This window comes from Geotrypetes seraphini, chromosome 1, assembly GCF_902459505.1.
Source record: "Geotrypetes seraphini chromosome 1, aGeoSer1.1, whole genome shotgun sequence".
Classification (NCBI taxonomy): Eukaryota; Metazoa; Chordata; class Amphibia; order Gymnophiona; family Dermophiidae; genus Geotrypetes; species Geotrypetes seraphini.
The window spans coordinates 92,957,027-92,982,811 of NC_047084.1; the positions used below are offsets into that span (position 1 = coordinate 92,957,027).

Consider the following 25,785-nt stretch of genomic DNA (forward strand, 5'->3'; position numbering starts at 1 on the left):
GGAGAAAAAAATGCATTTCCTCCTGTACTTTGCAAAACAGAATAGAAGATACATATATTTCTTAAAGCTGACATATTTCAATCCTTAACCATTTAAAAAAAATTATTTTTACCTTTTTTTCTATGGGTATTTTTCTCCCTCTCTCTCTTCCAATTTCCTTGGGTCAGTTGTCTAAGAGTCCTTTGCCATATCTCTCTCTTCCTGCCTTTTTCCTTTACATCTCACACTTTAGTTTCCCTTTCATTTTTTTTCTCCATTTCTCTCTTCTCTGCCTCTGCATTCATAGCTATACGTGTTTTATACCTTATCCTTCCTTTCTGTCATCTTCCAGTTCCCTGTCTCTTCTTTTCATCTCTTATTTACCCACTCTTCCCCCTTCCCTCTCGCCCATTGCCTGTTCTGCCTCTCTCTCCTTTCCTAAACTCTATCATCACTCTCCACCACTTCTCTACTCACCTCTCCCAAGCCCTCATCTACTTTCCTCTGACTCTCATTCCCTCTCTAGCACCAACTCCATCCCTATCATACAAACCCTTTTGACAGGACTGTCTGGAGATGGAAACGCACCCCGCGTGATATGCCCCCTAGGGTTCTTATCCCGCCCACTGCATCGCAGCCAAACAGAGAACGCACTGGACAGTATACAATTTTAAAGTCCCTGTCTCCCTTGTGCGGCCGCGCTATCCACGCTTAGTTCGCGACAGCCCTGCCGCTTGGTATCCAACCCATTTCTTATTAGCCTTTACCCATCTTCCCATTTCCCCCTCTTTTGACTCCTTCAGTCTTTCCACAGTTCATTGTCTCTTCATTTTGCATCTTGACTTCTTCCTAACCCCTTCAGATCTTTCATATTCTCTCCACTCCTCCCTCCACACACTCTGGAACCAGTGGGTAACCATACTCTGGTCTTAGGAGAGAACTGGTTCTTTGTATTAGAGAATGGCATGGGGAAAAAATTTATCACCGTCCCTGGCCCGTCCCCACGAGCTCAGTACCCGTCCCTGCCCCGTTCCCACGAGCTCAGTCCCCATCCTTGCCCCGTCCCCCCAAACTGTCAGATCCCATCCGCACAAGCTTCAAATAGTTATAATTTAATACTGAACTTATTTTATTAAAGTATAAAAAGAGACAATATTCTGTAAAATTGTCATTTTATAAACACAAATAATACAGAGCAAGGATCAACAAAACCCCTGTATCCCCTCCACTATTGTGAAAACTGAACAAACCAAATTAGTATAGAAAGCTTGATTTTTCTATGTAGCAAACAGAATACTTCAGTCACACATGGCAGGAACAGTGTTAGGGGAGAGCAAATAGGGCAACTGCCCACTGGTCAGGGAGAGATCCCTAAGCCAGCTGGAAGCTAAAGAAGCACAGCCTGGGATTTGCAGTCTCCATTTAAATCTAATACCAGCTCTAGCAGGATACATATTTCAAACCTGAAATATTCTAATCACAAAATATATAATAAATTTATTTTTTTCTCTTTTGTTGTCTGGTAATTTTATTCTTCAGATCACATTGGTTCTTAGGCTTTGGTATGGGTTCCTTCTGTCTTCATCGTGGCATGGCTGGCTCTTGAAGGTGAAATAGGTGCAAGAGGAGCTGGGGAGGAAATGCTGAGTCTGACACAGGCGCAATTTTTTTACCACAGGAGAAAGACTTTTCACCGCTCCCATGGGGCGGTGAAAGGTCTTGTCCCCATTCCTGCGGTAAACAAGTTGCAAATGTCTCCATTCCTGCGGATTTACTGCGGTGACCACAGTTTACCACGGTAAACGGTCCCCATGTCATTCTCTACTTTGTATAACTTTGATTCATGTTAAAAAAAATTTTTTTTTTTTAAAACACTGCATGACAAAAATAAACTGTGTGCTTTTAGCCAGTTTTCTGTAGGACAATACACATATTCAACTAAACCAAAACGAAAAGGTTTTAGCTGAATATATTTCTAAATCTAGCTAGCAAAAATTTGACAAATTAGATTTAGGGCTCCTTTTACGAAGCTGCGTTAGGGCATTAACGCGCGGAATAGCGCACAATACATTGCCCCACGTGCTAGACGCTAATGCCAGCATTGAGCTGGTGTTAATTCTAGCCGCGTAGCGTGCAGTATAGCGCATGGTAATATCCTGCGTGCGCTAAAAACGCTAGCGTACCTTAGGGCTCCTTTAACAAAGGTGCACTAGCGGTTTTAGCCCGCACTTAGCGGGCGCTAACGTGCCCCCACGTGCTAACCGCTACCGCCTCCTTTTAAGCAGGTGGTAGTTTTTCAGCTAGCGTGCGCTAATCTTGTGTGTGCCCTAAAAACGCTAGCGCACCTTCGTGAAAGGAGCCCTTAGTGTCACTGGGGATCCTGGCTAAACTTAGCTGGTTAATGCAGAAAATCAAGCACACACCAACTAAATCATCTTTTACAAATAAAATAAAACAAAAAAACAACCAGCTTTGTGAGACTGGGCATCAAAATGGCAGCTGGCGTTTAATGTGAGCAAGGGCAAAGTGATGCATGTGGGAAAGAGGAACCCGAACTATAGCTATGTGATGCTGGGCTCTATGTTAGGAGTCACTGCCCAGGAAAAGGATCTAGGGGTCATTGTTGAGGATATGTTGAAACCCTCGGCTCAATATGTGGCAGCAGCGACAACCTCTCCTGATTGGATTATTGCAATTCTATCTACCTCAGCCTAACCAAGAAAAGCCTCCACAGACTTCAGCGGATTCAGAACGCCGCAGCTAAGCTTGTTTTCGCGAAAAGCAAATTTGATCGCGTCTCACCACTCCTGTCTAAGCTCCATTGGCTCCCAGTAATCCCCAGGATCCACTTCAAATGTGCGTGTCTGGCCTACAAGATCCTACATGGCATCCTTCCTGCCGTTATCCCTCTATCCTGGAACTCCCCAACCCCTACTTCCTCCAGATCCTCCCAAATTTTTAAACTATCTTCCCTTCCATAAAAGGTATTTCCCATGCAGGCAAACTTGGGTCATCCCTCCCCTTTAGAATCACTGAGATCTGGAATAACCTCACCTCCCCTCTCCGAACCTCAAGCTCCCTCCAACTCTTCCGCAAGCACCTAAAAACCTGGCTATTCTCAAAACTGTAACACTTCCCCCCTCTTAGGCCTCTCACCTTCCCCTTTACACCTAACTCTTTAATCTCTCCACTGTAGTTCCTCTCTCATCCTTCTTCCTGTAAACCGTGCCGAGCTCCGCATTCGTGGAGATGGTGCGGTATATAAACCCAAGGTTTAGTTTAGTTTAGTTTAGTTTAACTAAGAAAGCATATAGAATGTTAGGGATTATCAGGAAAGGAATGGAAAACAAAGATGAAAATGTTATAATGCTTTTGTATCGCTCTATGGTATGGCCACACCTCAAATACTGTGTGCAGTTCTAGTCACTATAGCTCAAAAAAGATATGGTAGAATTAGAAAAGGTACAGAAAAGGATGACAAAATGATAAAAAGAATGGGACGACTTCCCTATGAGGAAAGGCTAAAGCGGCTAGGGCTCTACAGGTTGGAGACGAGGTGGCTCAGTAGTGATATGATAGAGGTCTATAAAATAGTGAGTCGAGTGGAAAGGGTAGATGTGAATCACTTGTTCACTCTTTCCAAAAATACTAGGACTATTAGTAATGTGCCCATTGTGTTTAGGGATAACTTGATTTTGAAATATATGCCGTTGATATGGACTGCTTTGATGAAGATGTGGCAAATTAAGGGACTGATTCGCTTCCATTAGTAGGGAATTTGGCATTTCCTCCTGGAATGAATCGGGGGTCCTATTCAAAGATGGGCAGAATCCTTGATGGAATATGTATTTTCTTTTGTGGGGGGAGGACAATAACGTACTTTCATTTGAAGATTTGTTGGCTAATTCGGGAGTGCGGTCTACTGATTCGTTTGCTTATATACAATTGACTCATTATATCAACATATTGGAAAAGGAGGTTTTGGGGTGGGGGGTTATAATTTGGGATGTAACAATTGGATGTAGTTCTTCCCTCAGTTTCCTATTTTAAAAGGACCCTTGACGTTGTTTATCAATGTAAGAGTTATAGAGGGGCATAAGCTAAGTGGACTGAGCAGGAAGTCATAGGAAAGGCTCTTCAATTAGGGGCTTCTTCAATTTTTAGTATTTATTATAAATAATAATAATTTTATTCTTATATACCGCCATACCGAAAAAGTTCTAAGCGGTTCACAACAAGGTGAGCTAATACATGGGACGCAGCTAAAATACAAATTAGAATAATGGACTTAAAAACAGATAAAGACAGAAAGCATTTACAATATAATGCAGAAAATACCGGCATGGCAGGGAAAGAAGTAATACATAGAACAGATCAAATACATCAAGTTGAATATAAGGAACTTGATTGAAAAAATGAAGCAGAATGCATTAAGATACCAGCCTATCAAAGAGCTGAGTCTTTAACAATTTTCTAAAATCAAGATAGGAAGAGACCTCGAACATAAAGAGAGCTTTTTTTCGAGTAGTTATGAGAGCTTATGTTTCTCAAGTTCAGGCTTTTCAATTTGGTTGTGTGGCTTCAAGAATATGCCCAAAATGTCATCAAATGGATCATAATTTGGGCCATGCTTTTTGGATGTGTCTTCGAATTAGGAATTTGGGGGTTATTATTTGTACTTTTCTTTGCATTGTTTTTTCCCGGATCTTGTCTCCTTCTCCTCAGATAATGTTTCTTCAATGGGAAGGAACTTTTAGGAAAGGTGCTAGGGGATTGTGTCATAAGGCCTTTATTGTGGGTCAAAAATGTATCTTGCAACACTGATTAGAAGAAAATCCTCCCTCTTTTTGGCAATGGAGGGCAGCATTTCATGCTCTTATGCTGATGGAAGCTAGAGCGACCTCCCCTTCAAATAAACAACAATGTAGGTTTCGGATGACCTGGGAACCCTTTATCCAGCAGCTATCGGCCAGAGCACATAGTTTTGTTATGAATTCATTGCATTTGTAATCAGGATATGAAGCCATCTGAATAATAGCATTTGGGAATAGGGAGGTGGATGGGTGGGGGAATTGGAGAGATGGGATGGGGTATGGGTGTATTAGGAGATTGTTGGTAGATATACTAATGTTATTATAATTCTTTTTTCTTGTGTTCAATTTGTTATTGTCCTTTATTTTAACTTTGTCAAATAGATTGAAACATAAATACATTATTATATTTTTTATAAAGTTAATGATAGTGTATATTATAATACTTTCTCATTGTACTTGTCTTAATTACTGATTTTTGATTCTTTTCTGTATATTTATATTAATTATGTTGGAATAATATACTCTGTAAGTTTTATTATATGTATGATTTTATTATTATAATTCAATACAAATTATTGAACATAAAACAAACTGGAGAAAATATTTTATCACACAATGTGTAATTAAACTCTGGATTTCATTGCCAGAGAATGTGGTAAAATTAGTTAGCTTAGCGGGGTTTAATAAAGGTTTGGTAATGTCCTAAAAGAGAAGTCCATAGGCCATTATCGAGATGGCTTAGGAAAATCCACTGCTTATTTCTGGGATAAGCAGCATAAAATCTGTTTTACTACTTGGGATTTGGGCTGGCCACTGATGGAAACAGGATACTGGGCTTGATGGACCTTCAGTCTGTCCCAGTATGTCAATTTTTATGTTCTTATCCCAGTTCTGGTCTGGGCACAGTCCAGCCTCTTTCATCCCTCTCACTTTTTCTTAATACTGAACATAAGAATAGCCTTACTGGGTCAGACTAATGGTCCATCAAGCCCAGTAGCCCGTTCCTACGGCGGCCAATCCAAGTCCCTAGTACCTTGCCAAAACCCAAGGAGTAGCAACAAGCAACACTCCATTCAGAATCCTAAAGAATAGCAAGATTCTGGAATCCCAAAGAATAACAAAGATTCCGGAACCCCAAAGAGTAGTAACATTCCATGCCACCGATCCAGGGCAAACAGTGGCTTCCCCCGTGTCTCTCTCAATAACAGACTATGGACTTTTCCTCCACCAAATTGTCCAAACCTTTAAAGTTCACTTCATGCAGTCCAACCTCTTTCTCCTTCCCCCTCCCTCTCTTCATCATTTTAAGGTCAATAAATTCCCCCAGGTGAGCCCAACATCTTTCTTCCCTCTCTCCTTGCTGTATCTGTTTGAAATAATGTTATGAAGAATACTATCCTGACTGACAGCTTCACTCCTACAGGTAGTACTTTGAGACCACTACTAAGGGTCAACTGAAATCATTGTAAACCACAGGGCAGGATCATCCAGGGATCATTCCTGCCCCACTAGCCACCAGGAACATACCCCATAGATTCTAGAGAGGGGGACATAAATAGGGGTTTCTTGCCTATCGGGGAAATGGATTGGGGGCTTGGGTAGAGTTTTGCCTTTTAGAGGATTGAGGGGATAGGGAACTGAGGTGATTGGGGGCATGGGGGGCAGTGGTATGCTGGCAAATTTTTAACAATGGGTTCTTCCTGCAGGCGTAGCCCGCCATGCAATCTGAGGGTGGGGGGCAATGATTCCCCCCTCCCCTGTGCAGGCATACCTCTGCTTGTAAGGATGCCAAACCCCGACAGCCAAATAAATGGATTGCTGCCACTCCCTGTCGCTTGTTTATGGCTCTGAGCAGCATGTTGGGATTTTTGCACGAAGTCCTGGCATGCTGCTCAGAGCCAGAAAAAATCAGCGGGGAGTGGTGGCAGTCTATTTATTTGGCTGGAAGGGCTTGGTATCCCTCACAGCAAAGTGAAAGGGAGATCAGGAGGAGCCCCCAAGCCTAGGCTTATCAGACATCCGGATTTTCCCAGACATGTCCGGGTGTCTGGACGGCTTTTCAAAACCCAGCAGTTTGTCCGGGTTTTGAAAAGAAATTGCATCAGGAGGGGCATTCGTGCATGCGGGGATGCTTTTCTGCCTGACGAATAGGCAGCGAGGGCTGAAGGCGGAGCTGAGGGCAGAGCTGGGGTATAACGGGGCGGGGATGGGTGGAACTGGACGGGCCTGGGGGGGCAGGTCTAGCAGTCCGGATTTTACTGACATAAAATCTGGTAAGCCTACCCAAGCCCAAATTTTGGGAGCCAGTTGTTACAGTAGCCATTGGGGGAGGGGAGCTACTTTAACAACTGGCTCCCAAAACTCTTTAAAACTTTACAAATAGCTCTCGTGAAACTGTGTGAACTAGGTCCAGCACATCACTGGGTGGGGGGGGGGGGGTTAGTTTCTTGCCTATCTATTGTCTATCTGGGGAGTGAGTAGGGTGCATGGGGTGGAAATTTATTTTTTTCCTTGCCTGTCAGGAATAGCAATTTTACAAAGCAGGAGCAAGGAACAATTAGGAACGGCAGGATGTCCTTCTTTCCAATGTGCAGATTTGTAAAACTGCTGCTGTCACTGGACGTCCTTTTTGGTATATTACAAAAGGCTCAGCATTCAGCAGAGCCTTTTGTAAAATACTGGGCGGAGGATGCAATGTGTATATGGCCTTACCTGGACGACTTGGTTCTTTCTCATCTCAACATTCTGTAGAACATGGGCCTTTACATGATCTTATACTCATCAAGTGGCATCAGTATAAGGTATTGACTTACCAATCTGTGCCTTCAGCTAAATACCTCGGCTGGTGGCCAAAGTCAAAGCCTGGACGTAGTCGAGGAGGATGGACAGACATGCGCTCTTGAGTCCGCCTGTGAGAACCATAGGGATAGACTCACCAAAGGAGAAAGCTAAGAGCAATCCAGACATTACTCAGCTTCTACAACTAATAGGCAAACAAGATTTTCAGAGAGACAGCTTAAACTGCCTAATTGTGCAGACATATACAACCTTTCTGATCAGCTTTAAGAGGGGAATTTTTCAATGTGGGCTATTATTGAATCAGCTTGTTTTATCAGAAATTGGGTTACTTTAGCACAGGGTCCCATTAGCCCGTGTTGATAACTTCCCCTCCTAAGTAAACACAGACCAAGTAATTTGTGCCTGAGGGGAATAGTGCACTAGGGTGTGTAGTTTATGGAAATGTTTGTTTTGCTTGGGCTTTACGTTGTCATGGGAGCGATGTCGTTATGAGCACACACTCTTTCAGAAGAGAGTATACCTTTCTCAACACTATTCTTCCTAAGCTGAGTGGGAGTCCTCCACCTGCAGTCCTACCTCTGGGGGTGCTGTTTCAACATCACATTTTCAATAGTGAGGGCTACACAAGCTCTGTAGGACACCAGGAATCCTGCCTGTCTTTAGCTATTGAAAGCACAATATTGAAGCACCATCCCCCTCTGGCAGCTATGCTGTAGAAGGACTCAGTGGCATAGTAAGGGTAGGAGGTGCCCCCCCCCCCCACCGCACCCTCCTTTCTACACTCCCACTCTTTCCACCTCCCTGCTACTTCCCGCCACCCATTCCACACTTGCTCTCTCTCCCTCCCCCCCCCTTTACCTCTAAATCTTCACCAGCACGAGTGGCTTCAGCAGCATGCTCTTCATGCCAGCATTGGATTTCCCTCTGATGTCACTTCCTGGCCCCGTGACCCAGAAGTGGTTCAGAGGGGAACCAGGCTGGTGTGAGCAACAGGTAGAAGTTACTTGCACTAGCAAATATAATACAGAGGTACAAGGTGGGGGGAGGGATGGTGTGAGTGGGGTGGGTTGGGGTAGAGAGGTGTCAGTGCTCCAACTGACTCGGCACCCAGGGATTGTCCACACCCCTTACACCCCCCCTTACTATGCCACTGGGAACATTCCCACTAGGCTTAGAGGGAACAGTGTTTCCCATTTATGCTCTCAAGCACGTTCTATTGGGCAAGAGAGCGCACTTTTCTGAAACAGCATGTACTCTGAGAATAGGCCATGCGCTTTTCAAGTTCAAGTGCGTGCTATTGACGTCACTTTTATTTACCAATTACATGAAACGATATAGGATCTGTCATTTCAAACAAATGTACACACCTACAGTACACAAGGAACTTCCTCTTTGCAGTTCAACTGGTGCCAAATTGTTGATATGAAATTCAACAATTTCCTATACGTCACACACTGGCTTTCATTATTTTACAGTTTAATGTTCTTGAACGTAGCCCCAGACTGAGACAGTGAGAGTAGAGTCTGATGTTCACAGCAGCGTTAACCCCTCCCCCTTTTACAAAACTGCATGCGCTGAATTTTCTGCGCTGCTCCACAAACCTCTTGCGCGGTTTTGTAAAAAAATGGGGGGAGGGGTAAATTAGACAATCTGAAAACCTAGGCAGAAAAAACATACAATATACAGTAATGGTGCGTGAAAAGCCTGTTGGCTCAGTGCCATCGATTTACCCTCTCACATGGAGGACCCAACTCAATTCGTGAGCTAGAACTCTCTTCCCTGATCAGAGTTAGGGATGATGCAGAATACTGGGCTCAATGGACCTTCTGTCTGTTCCAGTATGGCAATCTTAAGTTCTCATGATGTAGATTTGGAACTCCCAAGCCCAAGGGGCTGGGGAGTGGGACAGTCATTAGACCTCTAGGCAAGATTTGGGTTAGACACCTTCATTTATGGCCCCCAACTCATGCTGCTGCAAGGAATGTACTAGATTAGATGAGATGGGAAACAAAATATGGGAGAAATTCCCTGGGAAGGCGGGAAAGGCAGCCCATGATATTGCATCTCAGCCCTGGTTCCAACTGAGCTGGATGCCTGAAAAAAACAAGAGGAAAACTGCTGGGCCAAAATAAAATAAAAGCTTTAAATACAGTATAACAGCAGATAAGGACATAAAGCTTAAGTCTGCATAATATCCTTCTTATTACAATAACAGAAATCCTGACTGATTGCAATCTATCCTTTCACTTGTACATTTCTCCCTCTGTATTCGCGGTTTCAGCAATCGCGACTTCGATTATTCACGATTTTTTACATGCTGGCTCCTCCCCCCTCCAAATTACAGCACGTCATCCATGAGTACGGCACCTTTTAGAATACTAGGCATTTTGCAAGCGCAATCCGTCCGCTGGCAGCTTCAGACCATCAATGTTTCTGGACCCCTCCCCCAACTTTTTTTTTTTTAACTTTCTCCCGTGTTATTCGCGGTTTTATCATATTCTCGATGGTTTTTGACAGAAAACCGCGAATAACACGGGAGAAAGTTATTCACGATTTTTCCGTATTCGCGGGTCTGATCATCCCCAATCACCCCGAATACGGAGGGGGGGGGCTTTATTGTTTATTGGAAGATTCAATACCACTAATAATGGCTGGGGAGTCAATTCTGAGCTTCAGTAAAGGAGTTATAATACATGAGCTAAATATCCCCCTCCTTTACTAACGGGTAGCGCGGGTTTTAGTGCCAGCAGCAGCGGTAACTGCTCTGATGCTCATAGAATTCCTATGAGTGTCGGACCAGTTACCGCCGCTGCTGGCGCTAAAACCCACGCTATGCAATAGTAAAGGAGGGGTATAATGTATGTGAATCTTACCTATTTATACCATCTATATACAAGTATATTGTATATACTATAATTATTGTTTCTGTATACTTGTCTTTTCCCAGGTATACATTTGTGCCTATTCCATGCTTTTTTAAATTCTGTTCTTTGTTTTACCTCCACTGCCTCTAGTAAGAATATGTTCCATGCGTTCACTGTCTGCTCTTTGAAGAAATATTTCCTAATAATTCTTCCCGAATCTACCCTCTCATCACTTGAGATCTTTTCCACTGAAAATAAATGCCCTCTGGTCAGCCTGGTGACTTAGAAATAAGCGCTGCATGCTGCTATGCGGATGAGCTGGTCTTGATTCACAAGCCTGGTTTCTGCTCCTAGAGCCAGCGGTGGCTAGGGATGCTGCTTCTGGTGAGAAGGGGGGTTGGGTGGGGAGGAGAAAGAGTTCAGGCTGTCTGTTCTGTAACCCAGCAGGGTATTTTGAAGTGTCTGCGATAGGTTAACACACTTTTACAAAGGAACTTGAAAAGGACACTCCACGATAAAAATGCTAAGTAGAACTGATCAAGAAGCTGCTGGATGCCGTCACCCCAGGCCTAAAGAGTAAAGCTTTCCAAAAATACTAGGACTAGGGGGCGGAGGCATGTAATGAGTTAAAGCCGATTTAAAAGAAACAGGAGAAAATATTTCTTCCCTCAAATTGTAACTAATTCTGGAATTTGTTGCCAGAGAATGTGGTGAAAGCAGTTAGCTTAACAGGGTTTAAAAAAGGTTTGGATAACTTCCTAAAAGAGATGTCCATAAGGGAAAGGGACTTGTGGGCATTTCAGTAGTTATACAACCATACTCAAAGTGGCTTACATACAGATATTTCAAGCACTTTCTCTATCTGTCCTGGAGGGCTCACAATCTATCTAATGTACCTGGGACAGTGGACAATTTAGTGACTTGCCCAGGGTCACAGGCATTGAACCCACTGCCGCAGGGTGCTGAGGCTGTAACTCTAACCACTGCACCACACTATCCATTACCTACTAGCCAAGATGGACTTGGAGAAATCTACTGCTTATTCTTAGGATAAACAGCATAAAATTTGTTTTATTTTTGGAGATCTTGAATGTATTTGTGACCTGGGTTGGCCATGTTGGAAACAGGATGCTGGGCTTGACGGATCTGTTTGAAAAAGCTTTTGGAATGCACCTTTTTGTGTAGTGACATTGTGCACTTATTTCTCTCTCCCCTTCCCCCCACCCCCCTGTATTTTTTGCACCGGCCATGGAGGTAACAGCTCCGACGTTTATAGAATTCCTACGAGTGTCGGAACTGTTACCACCGCAGCTGGCATTAAAAGTCCCTCTATGGTTTTAGAAAAGGGGGGGATTAATTTTACCTGCAGATAAGTTAGACATTACTGTGGCAGTTTGGGGTAGAGGCTTGTCATTTTTCTTTATTTCCAAAATATGCACATACTTTTACGTGCAAAAAAAGTATCCACATGAACAGCAGATATAAATTTGTGAGCATGATTTTTCCCTAGTCAATTTTCAAAGTGAGCCTTTTATTCCTTTTGAAAATTGGTGTGAAGTATGCAGGAGAGAAATACCCACAGAATTGATATACTTGTTCATGTGTTTTACAAATGTGCATCAAACGGTGTCATTTTTCTACCTAAGCTGGTGCAGTAGCTTTTAAAAACAATATAGAGGTAGTCAAAAGGAGGACAGGCCAGAACAGAGGGTTGGTAAGATTTCCCAGAAGCCACCAATGAAAGAGACAAGTTGAAAAAAAATGCACCATCACAGTGCGCCAAAATGCAGGCTTCCCTTTCCTCCATCTGCAAATATTCATATCTACAAAATCCTCAGTTGTGTAGAATGGGTACATGTGAATTGATTTTTTTACTCGATCAATAATTACAAAGACTAGGGGACACTCAGTGAAGTTTCAGGGAAATATTTTTTCATTCGGAAAACAGTTAAGGTCTGGAGAATGTTGACAGAGGATGTGGTAACAGCGGTTAACAAAGATGGACTTAAAAAACGGTTTGGACAAGTTCCTGGAGCAAAAGTGCATAGTCTGCAATTGAGAAAGACATGGGGGAAGCCACTGCTGCTTCTCTCTTTCACATACACACACAACTATGGATTGAACCATTCATACACACAAAAAATCCAAACCATGGATTGAACCATTCATACATACACACTTCAAAACCATGGATTGAAACATTCACTCACACACACACATACACACAAAACCATGGATTGAAACATTCACACACACACACTTCAAAACCATGGACTGAAACATTCACACACACATACACACAAAACCATGGATTGAAACATTACACACACAAAACCACGGATTGAAACATTACACACACACACACAAAACCATGGATTGAACCATTCACACACACACTTCAAAACCATGGACTGAAACATTCACTCACACACACACAAAACCATGGATTTAAACATTACACACACACACACAAAACCATGGATTGAAACATTACAAATACACACACAAAACCATGGATTGAACCATTCACACACACACTTCAAAACCATGGACTGAAACATTCACTCACACACACACACACACACACACAAAACCATGGATTGAAACATTACACACACACACACAAAATCATGGATTGAAACATCTCACACACACACACACACACAAAACCATGGATTGAAACATTACAAACACACACACAAAACCATGGATTGAAACATTACACACACACACAAAACCATGGATTGAACCATTCACACACACACACACACACGCACACTTCAAAACCAAGGACTGAAACATTCACTCACACACATACATACACACAAAACCATGGATTGAAACATTACACACACACACACATACACATACACACACAAAACCATGGATTGAACCATTCACACACACACTTCAAAACCATGGACTGAAACATTCACTCACACACACACACACACACACACACAAAACCATGGATTGAAACATTACACACACACACAAAACCATGGATTGAACCATTCACACACACACTTCAAAACCATGGACTGGAACATTCACTCACACACACACAAAACCATGGATTGAACACACACACACACACAAAACCATGGATTGAAACATCACACATCACACACACACACACAAAACCATGGATTGAAACATTACACACACACACACACACACACACACACAAATCATGGATTGAAACATCTCACACACACACACACACACACAAAACCATGGATTGAAACATTACACACACACACAAAACCATGGATTGAACCATTCACACACACACACACACGCACACTTCAAAACCAAGGACTGAAACATTCACTCACACACATACATACACACAAAACCATGGATTGAAACATTACACACACACACACACATACACACACAAAACCATGGATTGAAACATTACAAATACACACACAAAACCATGGACTGAAACATTCACTCACACACACACAAAACCATGGATTTAAACATTACACATACACACACACACACACACAAAATCATGGATTGAAACATCTCACACACACACACACACAAAACCATGGATTGAAACATTACAAACACACACACAAAACCATGGATTGAAACATTACACACACACACACACACACAAAATCATGGATTGAAACATCTCACACACACACACACACACACATACACACAAAACCATGGATTGAACCATTCTTCTCCCCTCATCAGATATTCTTACTCATTTGGTCACCTAGCTGCCACAACGGCATGTCTACAACCTCTTCCCATTCGATGACGTAGCTCCTGAAGAATCATTTGTTTATTTTTGACATTCAACTTCTGAGCAACCATTCACATAGACTCATATTTCCCTTTTGCAGCTACTTAATTCCTCTATTGGGAAGTCTTCCCCTGACTGTACAAGTGCTTTTAACACATAAAATTTTATCTGCACTAATTTCAGAGAGAATTTCCCATTACTAAAAGCAAAAATTGCATACTGGAAAGCAGTCCCTTTCTCTGCACCTGCTATTTGTGTGGGCAGCTGAGCGAGGGAAGAATAGCATGCATGTGTTAGGAAATCAGTCTCAGAAGGGGTTACAGTCCATATTAGAGCTGAGTGACAATACAAGAAATCACAAAACCCACAATGGATAAAAAACAAAAATGAACACACAAAAAGGAGGAACGAGAGATTATACAACAGTTTAAATGCCAGAGACATCATATTCAGTAATTGTGGACAAAAAAAACTGGGGAAGGAGGACAATAATTCAGGAAAGGTGAATAAATACAGCAAACAGGTTAGGAACTGAGATAAGACTGTTTATATAGCCAGTTGTGAACAGCCTTAAATCTCGGGATAGAATGCTTGGTCCTGAGATAAACAGGTAAATAGTTCTGCAGAGCAAGAGCCAGACAGGAAAAGCAGGCATGGCACGAATAATTGCATCTTAATACCCGAGGTGAGCTAAAAGCACACACATTGTGGAAGCCCCCACCTACTTTAAACAGTTCAGAAGAAGGCCCTTTTTAGACACTTCACCCAGGTAACTGGGTGGGGAGTGTGTGGCGCAGTGGTTAACGCTATAGCCTCAGCACCCTGAAGTTGTGGGTTCAAACCTATGCTGCTCCTTGTGACCCTGGGCAAGTCACTTAATCCCCCCCCCCTATTGCCCCAGGTACATTAGATTGTGAGCCAATACTTGAATTCTCTCTTTGTGTCTCTTTTTTTTCTCTCTCTCTCTTCCTCTCTCTATTTTTTCTCTATATCTTCTCTTTTTTTCTCTCTTCCTCTCTTTTTTTCTCTTTTTCTCCCTCTCTCTTTTTTTCTCTCTCTCTTCCTCTCTCTTTTCTCTCTCTTCTTTTTTTCTCTCTCTCTTCCTCTCTTTTTTTCTCTCTCTTCCTCTCTCTTTTTTGAATAAATTCATGTCAACTATTCTGAGCTCCCTGAGAAGAACAGTATAGAAAATTGATTAAATAAATAGTGTGAAAAGTTTCAGCCTCTGCTAACCAGAGCTGGTATTGTGACATCACAATGCCTCATTCCACCAATGCCTAAGAGCCAACCTCATCAGTGATGTCACAATGGCTTGATTGTCCTATACTTGGCTCACTTCTAGTACATTTTGATTTCTAGAGTGGCGCAGTGGTTAAAGCTACAGCCTCAGCATCTTGAGGTTGTGGGTTCAAACCCATGCTGCTCCTTGCAACCCTGGGCAAGTCACTTAATCCCCCACCCCCCTCCATTGCCCCAAGTACATTAGATAGATTGTGAGCCCAGCAAGACAGACAGGGACAATGCTCGAGTAACTGAATAAAATTCATGTAAACCGTTCTGAGCTCCTTGGGGAGAACAGTATAGAAAACTGAATTTAAAAAACTGCTGCATAAACAGGCTTAAAAATTGGCCCCTGGTTCAAAATAATTACTAGTAGTAGTATTTTGGATGTCTAACCAGACGATCATTTTTTTCTTTTTCTGTGTTGGCTGGCTTCGCCTCTCGCCCCTGCCCTCTACTCTTTCAAAGCTCGAGAATATCTTGGTATATTTATCTTTTGACCCTCTGTCCACTTTCCATTTTGCTAATTACATTACATTACAGATTTTTTTTCCGCCATTACCTTGCGGTTCAATGCGGATTACAGAAAGAGTTATAGAAGGAGGGTTACAAAGTTAGATCAAAGATCGTTTCCAAGAGTGGGTCAGGTAGGATCAGGGGTTAGGGAGAGGATGGTACGGAGTTCTTTCCTCCCAGCAGTCTCTTACAATTCTCTGCCTCCCAACGACTCCAACCCTATCCCTGCTGATAGATCCTGGACTGCCTTTGAACTCGTATCCGAATCCCAGATCTCTAAACTCTGTCTTACACTGAAATCCTGCAATTGCATCCTGGATCCTTTCCGTTCCTACCTTTACGAAAATATTCCTGCGCAGGCCATCTCCTCCCTTACCAGGCTTATAAATTCTGCTTTACTATTGGGCTTATTCTCCACAGAAATGACTCTACCAGACCCGCCCAAAGGTATAACTATCCTTCCCCTCTCTACAAGGTATTCGCTATGCAGGCAAACTGGGAAAATCCCTTCTCTTCAGAATCACAGGTCTTTGGAACGACCTTGCTACCCCGCTGCGGAACCTGGGCTCCCTCCAATTATTCCGCAAGCAACTGAAAACCTGGCTTTTCACTAAAATGTAATTCTATCCCCCCCTTACTCTTCTCTTATAAATCTTATTTCCTCTTCCTGCAGTTTTGTTTAAAATACTGTGTTTTAGGTGGTATAGAGCTGATATTTGTGGTGCCTGTGGCTCAGGGTGACTAAAGTAGGGAAAATCCTGTTATAAATCCTGTGTTTTAGGGTAGCACTGATAGAACCTGCAGTTTTGTTTAAAATACTGTGTTTTAGGTGGTATAGAGCCTATATTTCTGCCTTACTAGTAGTCTTACTTATAGTCCCACCAACCCCAGGGACCACTATTCATATATAGGACCCATATAATCAGGACTTCACAACCAATCAAGATGACCTTTATTCTATGCAATCACTGTGGTGCTTTAATTCCAAGACATACTATTTGGAGGCTTAAGGCTTGCCCCATCTGTCTTCAACTTGCCAGTATTAAGGAGGAGCTCTGCAAACTTAAACAGGAATTGAATACAATTAAAGCAGCTTCCATCACTCCACAAATCATACCAACTTACCACCTCTACCTCAAAGAATAAAACAGCCCAGGAATAAATGGGTCACAGTAGGCTCAGGAAGACCTGCGACATGTAACACAGAAACATCCACCTTCACTATATTATCTCTACAGAATTCCTTCGCTCCACTAGTGCACTGCGATACTCAGGAAAACAGAAGGGAGGTGGGACTGGAACCAATGAAGGAAACTCAAGAGAACAAGAGCACCCTAAGTACAAATAAAAAAGCCAAAAACAGAAAACTATTACTGTTGGGGGATTCCATCATCAGAGGCATTAACCTTGGAACACAGGGCGAGGAGTCCAAAATAGTGAAATGTCTTCCAGGATCCTCAGCTACCAGGAGTTCCAGGCAAATACTGACTATAATTAAGGAAGAAACTAAGGATTTTAACACTGATGTTGTTATCCATCTGGGAACAAATGACCTGGCCAACAACTCCACACTTGCAGCACAGAAAGCTTTTCGGGAGCTTGGTGAGGGCGTGAAACCTTTTGTAAAGACTTTAGCTTTTTCTGAAATACTGCCTGCATATGGAAAAGGAGAGCAAAGAATGAAAAACACAGAGGACTTTAATAGATGGCTCAGAGCCTGGTGTCATCAAGAAGGCTTCAGGTACATAGGAGGATGGGGAAATACATGGAAGGACAAGAAGCTATATTGCACTGATGGGCTACATATTACTACAGCAGGAAAAAGAAACCTTGCAGAGAAATTTAGACAATATTTTTTCCAGGCATTTAAACTAGAAGGTGGGGGTGGTGTATGTACGAAGGACAATTATAGAGACCACCCCCGGCAAAAGAAAAGATGTGATAGTAGTAAAGGCTGCAACATAAGCAATATCAGCAACTCATTTCTTAGTATTGCAACGGAAAGTGAAACGACACAAAAATCCATACGAAAAAGGAGATTATTGCTGAAAAATAGCTGGAAAGCGATGACCACAAATGCTCGCAGTCTAAGCAACAAAGTTCATGATCTGCAAGCCCTGATATTAGAGGCAGATCTAGATATTGTTGCTATCACAGAGACATGGTTCAGTGAATCACATGGATGGGATGCAAACATACCGGGATATAATCTTTTTAGGAAGGACAGAGATGGTCATAAAGGTGGAGGAGTAGCTCTCTATGTAAAGATCAATATCCAAGCGACCGAAATGCAAGGGACCTGGGGAGAGGAAGAAGCGATATGGATTGCTCTGAAAAGAGAAGATGGAACTTCTATCTACGTGGGTGTAGTCTACAGACCTCCGACTCAATCGCAGCAAATTGATAAGGATCTGATTGTGGATATCCCAAAAGTTTGGAAGGAAAGAGGAGGTTCTGCTGTTGGGAGATTTCAACCTGCCGGATGCGGACTGGAATGTTCCGTCTGCGGAATCGGAAAGAAGTAGGGAGATTGTGGATGCCTTTCAAGAGGCTCTGCTCAGACAAATGGTGACGGAACCCACAAGGGAAAAAGCGATATTGGATCTGGTCCTCACAAATGGAGAGAGTATCTCTAATGTTCGAGTGGGTGCTCACCTGGGTAGTAGCGATCATCAAACGGTTTGGTTTGATATAACGGCTAAAGTGGAGAGCGGCCGCACGATACTTAAAGTCCTAGATTTCAAACGTACGGACTTTAATGCAATGGGAAAGTACCTGAAGAAAGAGCTGTTAGGATGGGAGGACATAAGAGAAGTGGAAAAGACAGTGGTCTAAGCTGAAAGGAGTGATAAAAATGGCTACGGACCTTTATGTGAAGAAAATCAATAAAAAACAAAAGAAAAAGGAAGCCGATATGGTTCTCCAAACTAGTGGCTGAGAAAATAAAGGCGAAGAGTTGGCGTTCATGAAATATAAAAAAACCCAAGAAGAGGAGAGCAGAAAAGACTACAGGGTGAAACTGAAAGAAGCCAAGAGAGAGATACGCTTGGCGAAGGCACAGGCGGAAGAACAAATGGCTAAAAATGTAAAAAAGGGAGATAAAAATTTTTTCAGATATATTAGTGAAAGGAGGAAGATAAAAAATGGAATTGCTAGGCTAAAAGATGCTGGGAACAAATATGTGGAGAGTGATGAGGAGAAAGCAAATGTGCTAAACAAATACTTCTGTTCTGTGTTCACAGAAGAAAATCCTGGAGAAGGACCGAGATTGTCGGCAAAGTTACACGAGAAAATGGAGTAGATTCTGCGCCGTTCACGGAGGAGGGTGTTTATGAGCAACTTGAAAAACTGAAGGTGGACAAAGCGATGGGACCAGACGGGATCCATCCCAGGATACTAAGGGAACTCAGAGAGGTTCTGGCGAAGTCCTATTAAAGACCTTGTTCAACAAATCTCTGGAGACGGGAGTGATTCCTGGGGATTGGAGGAGAGCGGATGTGGTCCCTATTCATAAAGTGGTCACAGGGATGAAGCAGGAAACTACAGGCCGGTGAGCCTCACTTCAGTTGTTGGAAAAAATAATGGAAGTGTTGCTGAAAGAAAGGATAGTGTATTCCTTGAATCTAATGGGTTACAGGATCCGAGGCAACATGGCTTTACAAAAGGTAAATCGTGCCAAACGAACCTGATTGAATTTTTTGATTGGGTGACCAGAGAGCTGGATCGAGGACATATGCTAGATGTAATTTATTTGGATTTCAGCAAAGCCTTTGATACAGTTCCTCATAGGAGGCTGTTGAACAAACTTGAAGGGCTGAAGTTAGGACCAAAGTGGTGAACTGGGTCCAGAAACTGGCTGTCGGACAGACGCCAGAGGGTGGTGGTTAATGGAAGTCGCTCGAAGGAAGGAAAGGTGACTAGTGGAGTCCCTCAGGGTTCGGTGCTGGGGCCAATCCTGTTCAATATGTATGTAAGTGACATTGCTGAAGGGTTAGAAGGAAAAGTGTGCCTTTTTGCAGATGATACCAAGATTTGTAACAGAGTAGACACCGAAGAGGGAGTGGAAAATATGAAAAAGGATCTGCAAAAGTTAGAGGAATGGTCTAATGCCTGGCAACTAAAATTCAATGCAAAGAAATGCAGAGTAATGCATTTGGGGATTAATAATAGGAAGGAACCGTATATGCTGGGAGGAGAAGAAGCTGATATGCCCGGACGGGGAGAGAGGGACCTTGGGGTGATAGTGTCCGAAGATCTAAAGGCGAAAAAACAGTGTGACAAGGCAGTGGCTGCTGCCAGAAGGATTCTGGGCTGTATAAAGAGAGGCGTAGTCAGTAGAAGAAAGAAGGTGTTGATGCCCCTGTACAGGTCATTGGTGAGGCCCCACTTGGAGTATTGTGTTCAGTTTTGGAGACCGTATCTGGCGAAAGACGTAAGAAGACTTGAGGCGGTCCAGAGGAGGGCGACGAAAATGATAGGAGGCTTGCACCATGAAGACATATGAGGAGAGACTGGAAGCCCTGAATATGTATACCCTAGAGGAAAGGAGAGACAGGGGAGATATGATTCAGACGTTCTAATACTTAAGGGTATTAACGTAGAACAAAATCTTTTCCAGAGAAAGGAATAAGGTAAAACCAGAGGACATAATTTGAGGTTGAGGGGTGGTTGATTCAGGGGCAATGTTAGGAAATTCTACTTTACGGAGAGGGTGGTGGATGCCTGGAATGCGCTCCCGAGAGAGGTGGTGGAGAGTAAAACTGTGACTGAGTTCAAAGAAGCGTGGGATGAACACAGAAGATTTAGAATCAGAAAATAATATTAAAGATTGAACTAGGCCAGTTACTGGGCAGACTTGTACGGTCTGTGTCTGTGTATGGCCGTTTGGAGGAGGATGGGCAGGGGAGGGCTTCAATGGCTGGGAGGGTTGTAGATGGGCTGGAGTAAGTCTTAACAGAGATTTCGGCAGTTGGAACCCAAGCACAGTACCGGGTAAAGCTTTGGATTCTCGCCCAGAAATAGCTAAGAAGAAAAAAAAAAAAAAAAATTTTTAAATTGAATCAGGTTGGGCAGACTGGATGGACCATTCGGGTCTTTATCTGCCGTCATCTACTATGTTACTATGTCTTCTATATATAAGTTCATGTAAAACCTTTTTTTTTTTTCCTTCACTTCCTATATTTTAAGTTCTTGTAAACCGTGCCGAGCTCCACATCCGTGGAGATGATGCAGTATATAAACTTAAGGTTTAGTTTATTTGTTATTATGACTATTGCTTTCTGTACAAGTGGTTAGCTTGATTTAAATTGAAAATTAATAAAGAAATATAAACAAGGTTTAGTTTAGTAAGAAGGAAGGTATTCATGGTTTTAAGCCTTATTCAGTGATTTCTTGTGCAATCCCTCTTTTCTGTAAAATCTGTGCCATCTGTCCCTTTACCTGGTGGCAAACTGTACACGGACAGCAACATTTCAAAAGAATTGGGGTCTAAATGACAGGCCACTCCTGAGACCAGCTTACTGTTGGGTTTGTTTGTTTTTTCTTTTATTTCTTTTAGCTTGATTGTAATTATACATTCATTTTGTTATCTACTATTTTTACTTTTTGAAATGTAACCTTTATTTTTCAGTGGAATATAATAATGTTCAGTGTTTATAATCTTTTGTACACCGCATAGAACTTTTTGGTAACGCGGTCTATAAGTATAATGTTATTTTATGTTATTATCATAACAGAACCTTACTTCCCTCTCCAAGAATAAATATACGCACTGAAGCAAGGAATAGCAAAACCAGATACACTGATAAACACCCAACACCCTAAAATTACAGGTGTCTAATAGGGTATGAATATCATCATGAGGTCATCGGTGTCTCAAATAAGACTGTTTAACTGATTAAGGGCTAGATTCACTAAGGGCACGGATCGGATCCAATCCATGAGGGATCCAGTCCATGTCCGGGGGAGGCTGATTCACGAATTGCCCTCATGCAAATGAGGGCGATCGGAATCACACACCCCAAACCGACCGCCGGGATCGCTTTGTAGTGATCCCGATGCATGCGCAGACCATCTGTAGGAAGGAAGTTCTTCACCCAGAGAATGGTAGAAAACTGGAACGCTCTTCCGGAGTCTGTCATAGGGGAAAAGGATTCAAGACAAAGGACGTACGCCGATAGGGCTAGTCTCGGTTAGGGCGCTGGTCTTTGACCGGAGAGCCGCCGCGTGAATGGACTGCTGGGCATGATGGACCACTGGTCTGACCCAGCGGCGGCAATTCTTTTGTTCTTATGTTCTTAAGTTGCATCCACAAGATAATGAGTAATAAGCCAATATTTCTCCAGCATGGTCTATGTTTTGCCTGCTAATGTCTATATCAACATAGTAACATAGTAGATGACGGCAGATAAAGACCCGAATGGTCCATCCAGTCTGCCCAACCTGATTCAATTTAAATTTTTTTTTTTTTAATTTTTTCTTCTTAGCTATTTCTGGGCGAGAATCCAAAGCTTTACCCGGTACTGTGCTTGGGTTCCAACTGCCGAAATCACTGTTAAGACTTACTCCAGCCCATCTACACCCTCCCAGCCATTGAAGCCCTCCCCTGCCCATCCTCCACCAAACGGCCATACACAGACACAGACCGTACAAGTCAAGGGGAGTGGTTGCTTAATTGTACCAGTTCACTGCACTAAAAATTGACTGTGCTTGTTTTATCCTTTAAAATCCTGCCTTATCACTGCTGTAATGTTGTCATGGTTATACTCAGAACCTAAAGAAGTCTCAATGACTTTGAGGTGGTAACATTCATTGGCTGAGCACTTACATGTGGAAGAACTTAATGACTTGATATATGGAAATACCATAGCCTTCGTGTATCTTGAGCTGTATAACAGATGCTTCTCTTTAAAAGGATCCATTTTTTTCATCAGTGAAGATAAGTAAATATGTTTTTTTTCTAGACACTACAATGCTACCAGCGTGGAACTGTGTGGTATTGGCTTTGATTAACTCTTTATTTTCACTCATGTCGCTGTGCCACATAAAGTGCATCCCGGGAGAATTGTGCTCTTCTTAATTAATCCCTGGAGAGCACCATGCCTTCTTCAGCTCTGGGCTGCCAGTAGCAGGCCCCAGGCTCTTTGTGGCAGGACAAATATTTTATTCATCTTTATTCATTACTTTTCCAGCCTCCTTTTTGAGGAATCGTACCATTTTTTTAAAATTCTTGTTTTTATTTACTTTCCTAGCATAATGATCCCTATTTAAAAAAAAAAAAAAAAAAGATATCCCTTATGGGGTGGGTGAAGGTCATACCAGGTGAGAGTAGTTAAAAGATTATACCATTTTGCTATAGCAACCGCTTGGGTATCTTTTTGCTGCGGTGGTCATTTCCAGCTTCTATATTACTCAGTGACCCCAGGATTCAGGGCAGCCATTTTTAATGATCCTTCACAAGTTGGGTAGGTGAGGTGGTGGTATGATAGTGTCTCTGTGCCATCTCCTCTACTTTCTCCTTACCTTTCCAACCTCTGACTGATTGCTTTCCTGTCCGCAAGTTGTACTTCTTTTCCAATGGATTGTGTTTTTAGTATTAACTACAGTGGTGCCTCGCATAACGGACGCCTCGCACAGCGAACGCTGCGCACAACGAACTTTATGTCGTGATTCGTACAACGGACTTCGTTTCACACAACGAAGTCGCCCGAGCTGCATCCTTCCGGGGTTCCTTCTCCTTACCTGCCCTGTCGCAGCACACAGCCGAACGGAAATCTTCCCGATGTCAGCGCTGACGTCGGAGGGAGGGCTTAAGCAAAGCCCTCCCTTCCTCCGACGTCAGCGCTGACATCAGGAAGACTTCATCTCTCGAGGAACCTACAGTTAGAGCGAAACGGAGACGCTCCGTTGAGCGTTTAATCATCAGTTGCCCTGGGCCCCGGATAAAAGCTAAGTACTAATAGCCAAATACTTTTTTGCTTTATAAGAATTGAGAAGTGTCTACGAGTAGGAAGAAGGCAATGGCGAACGAAAGAGGGGGGAGGGGGCGGTCCGCCTCGAAGAATGTGCACAGCTGGTCAGGTCCCCCGAATCGACCGACAACAGGCCCGGCCGACAAACCTCCCTGCCCTGTAGCCGCGAATCTAAATTACCTCTTACAGCAGCTTCAATAATCCAGCTGCTGTAAGAAGGTAATTTAGATTCGCGGCTACAGGACAGGGAGATTTGTACCGACCGGGCCTGTTCTGTTGTCGGTCGGGTGCAAAAGCGCCACAAAGGTGGAGGCAGGGAGGGAGGAAAGGTGGAGTGGAGAAGAAAAGACGCTTAAGGGGGGAGAAGGCCCCTGAAAGCACATGTTGGAGCAGGGGATGAGAGGGAGGGAGAGAAGGGGAAATATTGGACAAGGGCAGAAGGGATGCTAAATCATAGGGTGACAGGCAGAGAGAACAACAGGAAAAAGAGTGGAAGCAATCTTGAACCCTGAGGGTGAGGGCAGAGAGAGGTGGTGAGATGATTGATCATGGGGAGAGGGACAAAAGGGAATAGAGATGGGATAGGAAGATAGTGGAAGTAAAAGGACAGGGAGATGTATGTTTTTAGATGTATCTAAATAAAAATAATAACAAAAAATTTATCTTTTTTTATGTCATCTTAGCATATTTTATGCTGCAGAACGAATTATTTTTTTTTTACATGTATTCCTATGGGAAAACGCGTTTCACATAACGAACGTTTCACATAACAAACTTGCTCCTGGAACCAATTAAGTTCGTTGTGTGAGGCACCACTGTACTCTGATTCAAGTTTTGAAGGGCAGAATGCAAAGACAAACTAAACTTTTAGATGAGCTAAGAAGATACTAGTTTTCCAATATTCAGTGCTATTTAACTGGACAGGAGCGACTTCCAGCTGGTTAAATAGCACTTAGGGCTCCTTTTACAAAGGTGCGCTAGCGTTTTTAGCGTGCGCTATAGCACATGCTAGCCAAAAAAACTACCACCTGTTCAGGAGGAGGCAGTAGCAGTTAGCGCGCGTGGCATTATTGCACGCTATTCCGCACATTAAGGCCCTAACGCGCCTTCGTAAAAGGAGGCCTTAGCTGGCTAAGTGCAAGAAGGCCGCTGTGCAAGTGCAAGAAGGCCGCTGAATATTAGCTCTTAACATCCAGCCCAGTCATTGGCTATGTCAGTAGTTCCCAGCCCTGTCCAGGAGGACCTCCAGGCCAATTGTTTTTTTTGGATAGCCCTAATGAATATGCATGGAGCAGATTTGCATGCCTGTCACCGCCATTATATGCAAATCTCTCTCATGCATATTCATTAGGGCTATCCCAAAAACTCGACTAGCCTGGTGGTCCTCCAGGATAGGGTTGGGAACCACTGGGCTATGTCATGTGACATAACTGGTTAGCGCCAACATTCATTGGCTGATTGGCTAAGTTGAGTGGCCACCTACATAAATAGCAGATCTACCTTTGGCCACTATAATTTAGCCGACCAGCTGAAGAATATCGGCTTAACTGTCTATCTTTTTAGGGAATCTTTCGGAAGTTAGATATTGGATGTTTATTCATTTGTATTACTAGTCTTTGTGAACCGCATAGAACTTAATGGTATTTGCGGTATACAAGTGAGATTTATGTTATGTTGTATGTTATGTTATGGCCAAAAAAACATAGAAATTCCATGCTGGTTGCTAGATACAGCCAGGCATTGAACTGACCATGGAAGATGGCTTGACTGTCTTCCACAGTCTGAATATT

General features: G+C 42.9%; 1 protein-coding gene across 1 annotated transcript in view; it reads right to left on the reverse strand.

The window, feature by feature from the left end:
• The window catches only part of RNF165 (ring finger protein 165), a 297,632-nt gene that overhangs the window by 65,925 nt on the left and 205,922 nt on the right, over positions 1–25,785 (reverse strand). The window contains exon 3 of the mRNA XM_033935022.1: positions 7,607–7,702. Coding sequence (XP_033790913.1) covers positions 7,607–7,702 — 96 coding nt within the window. The remainder of the gene's footprint in view (positions 1–7,606; positions 7,703–25,785) is intronic.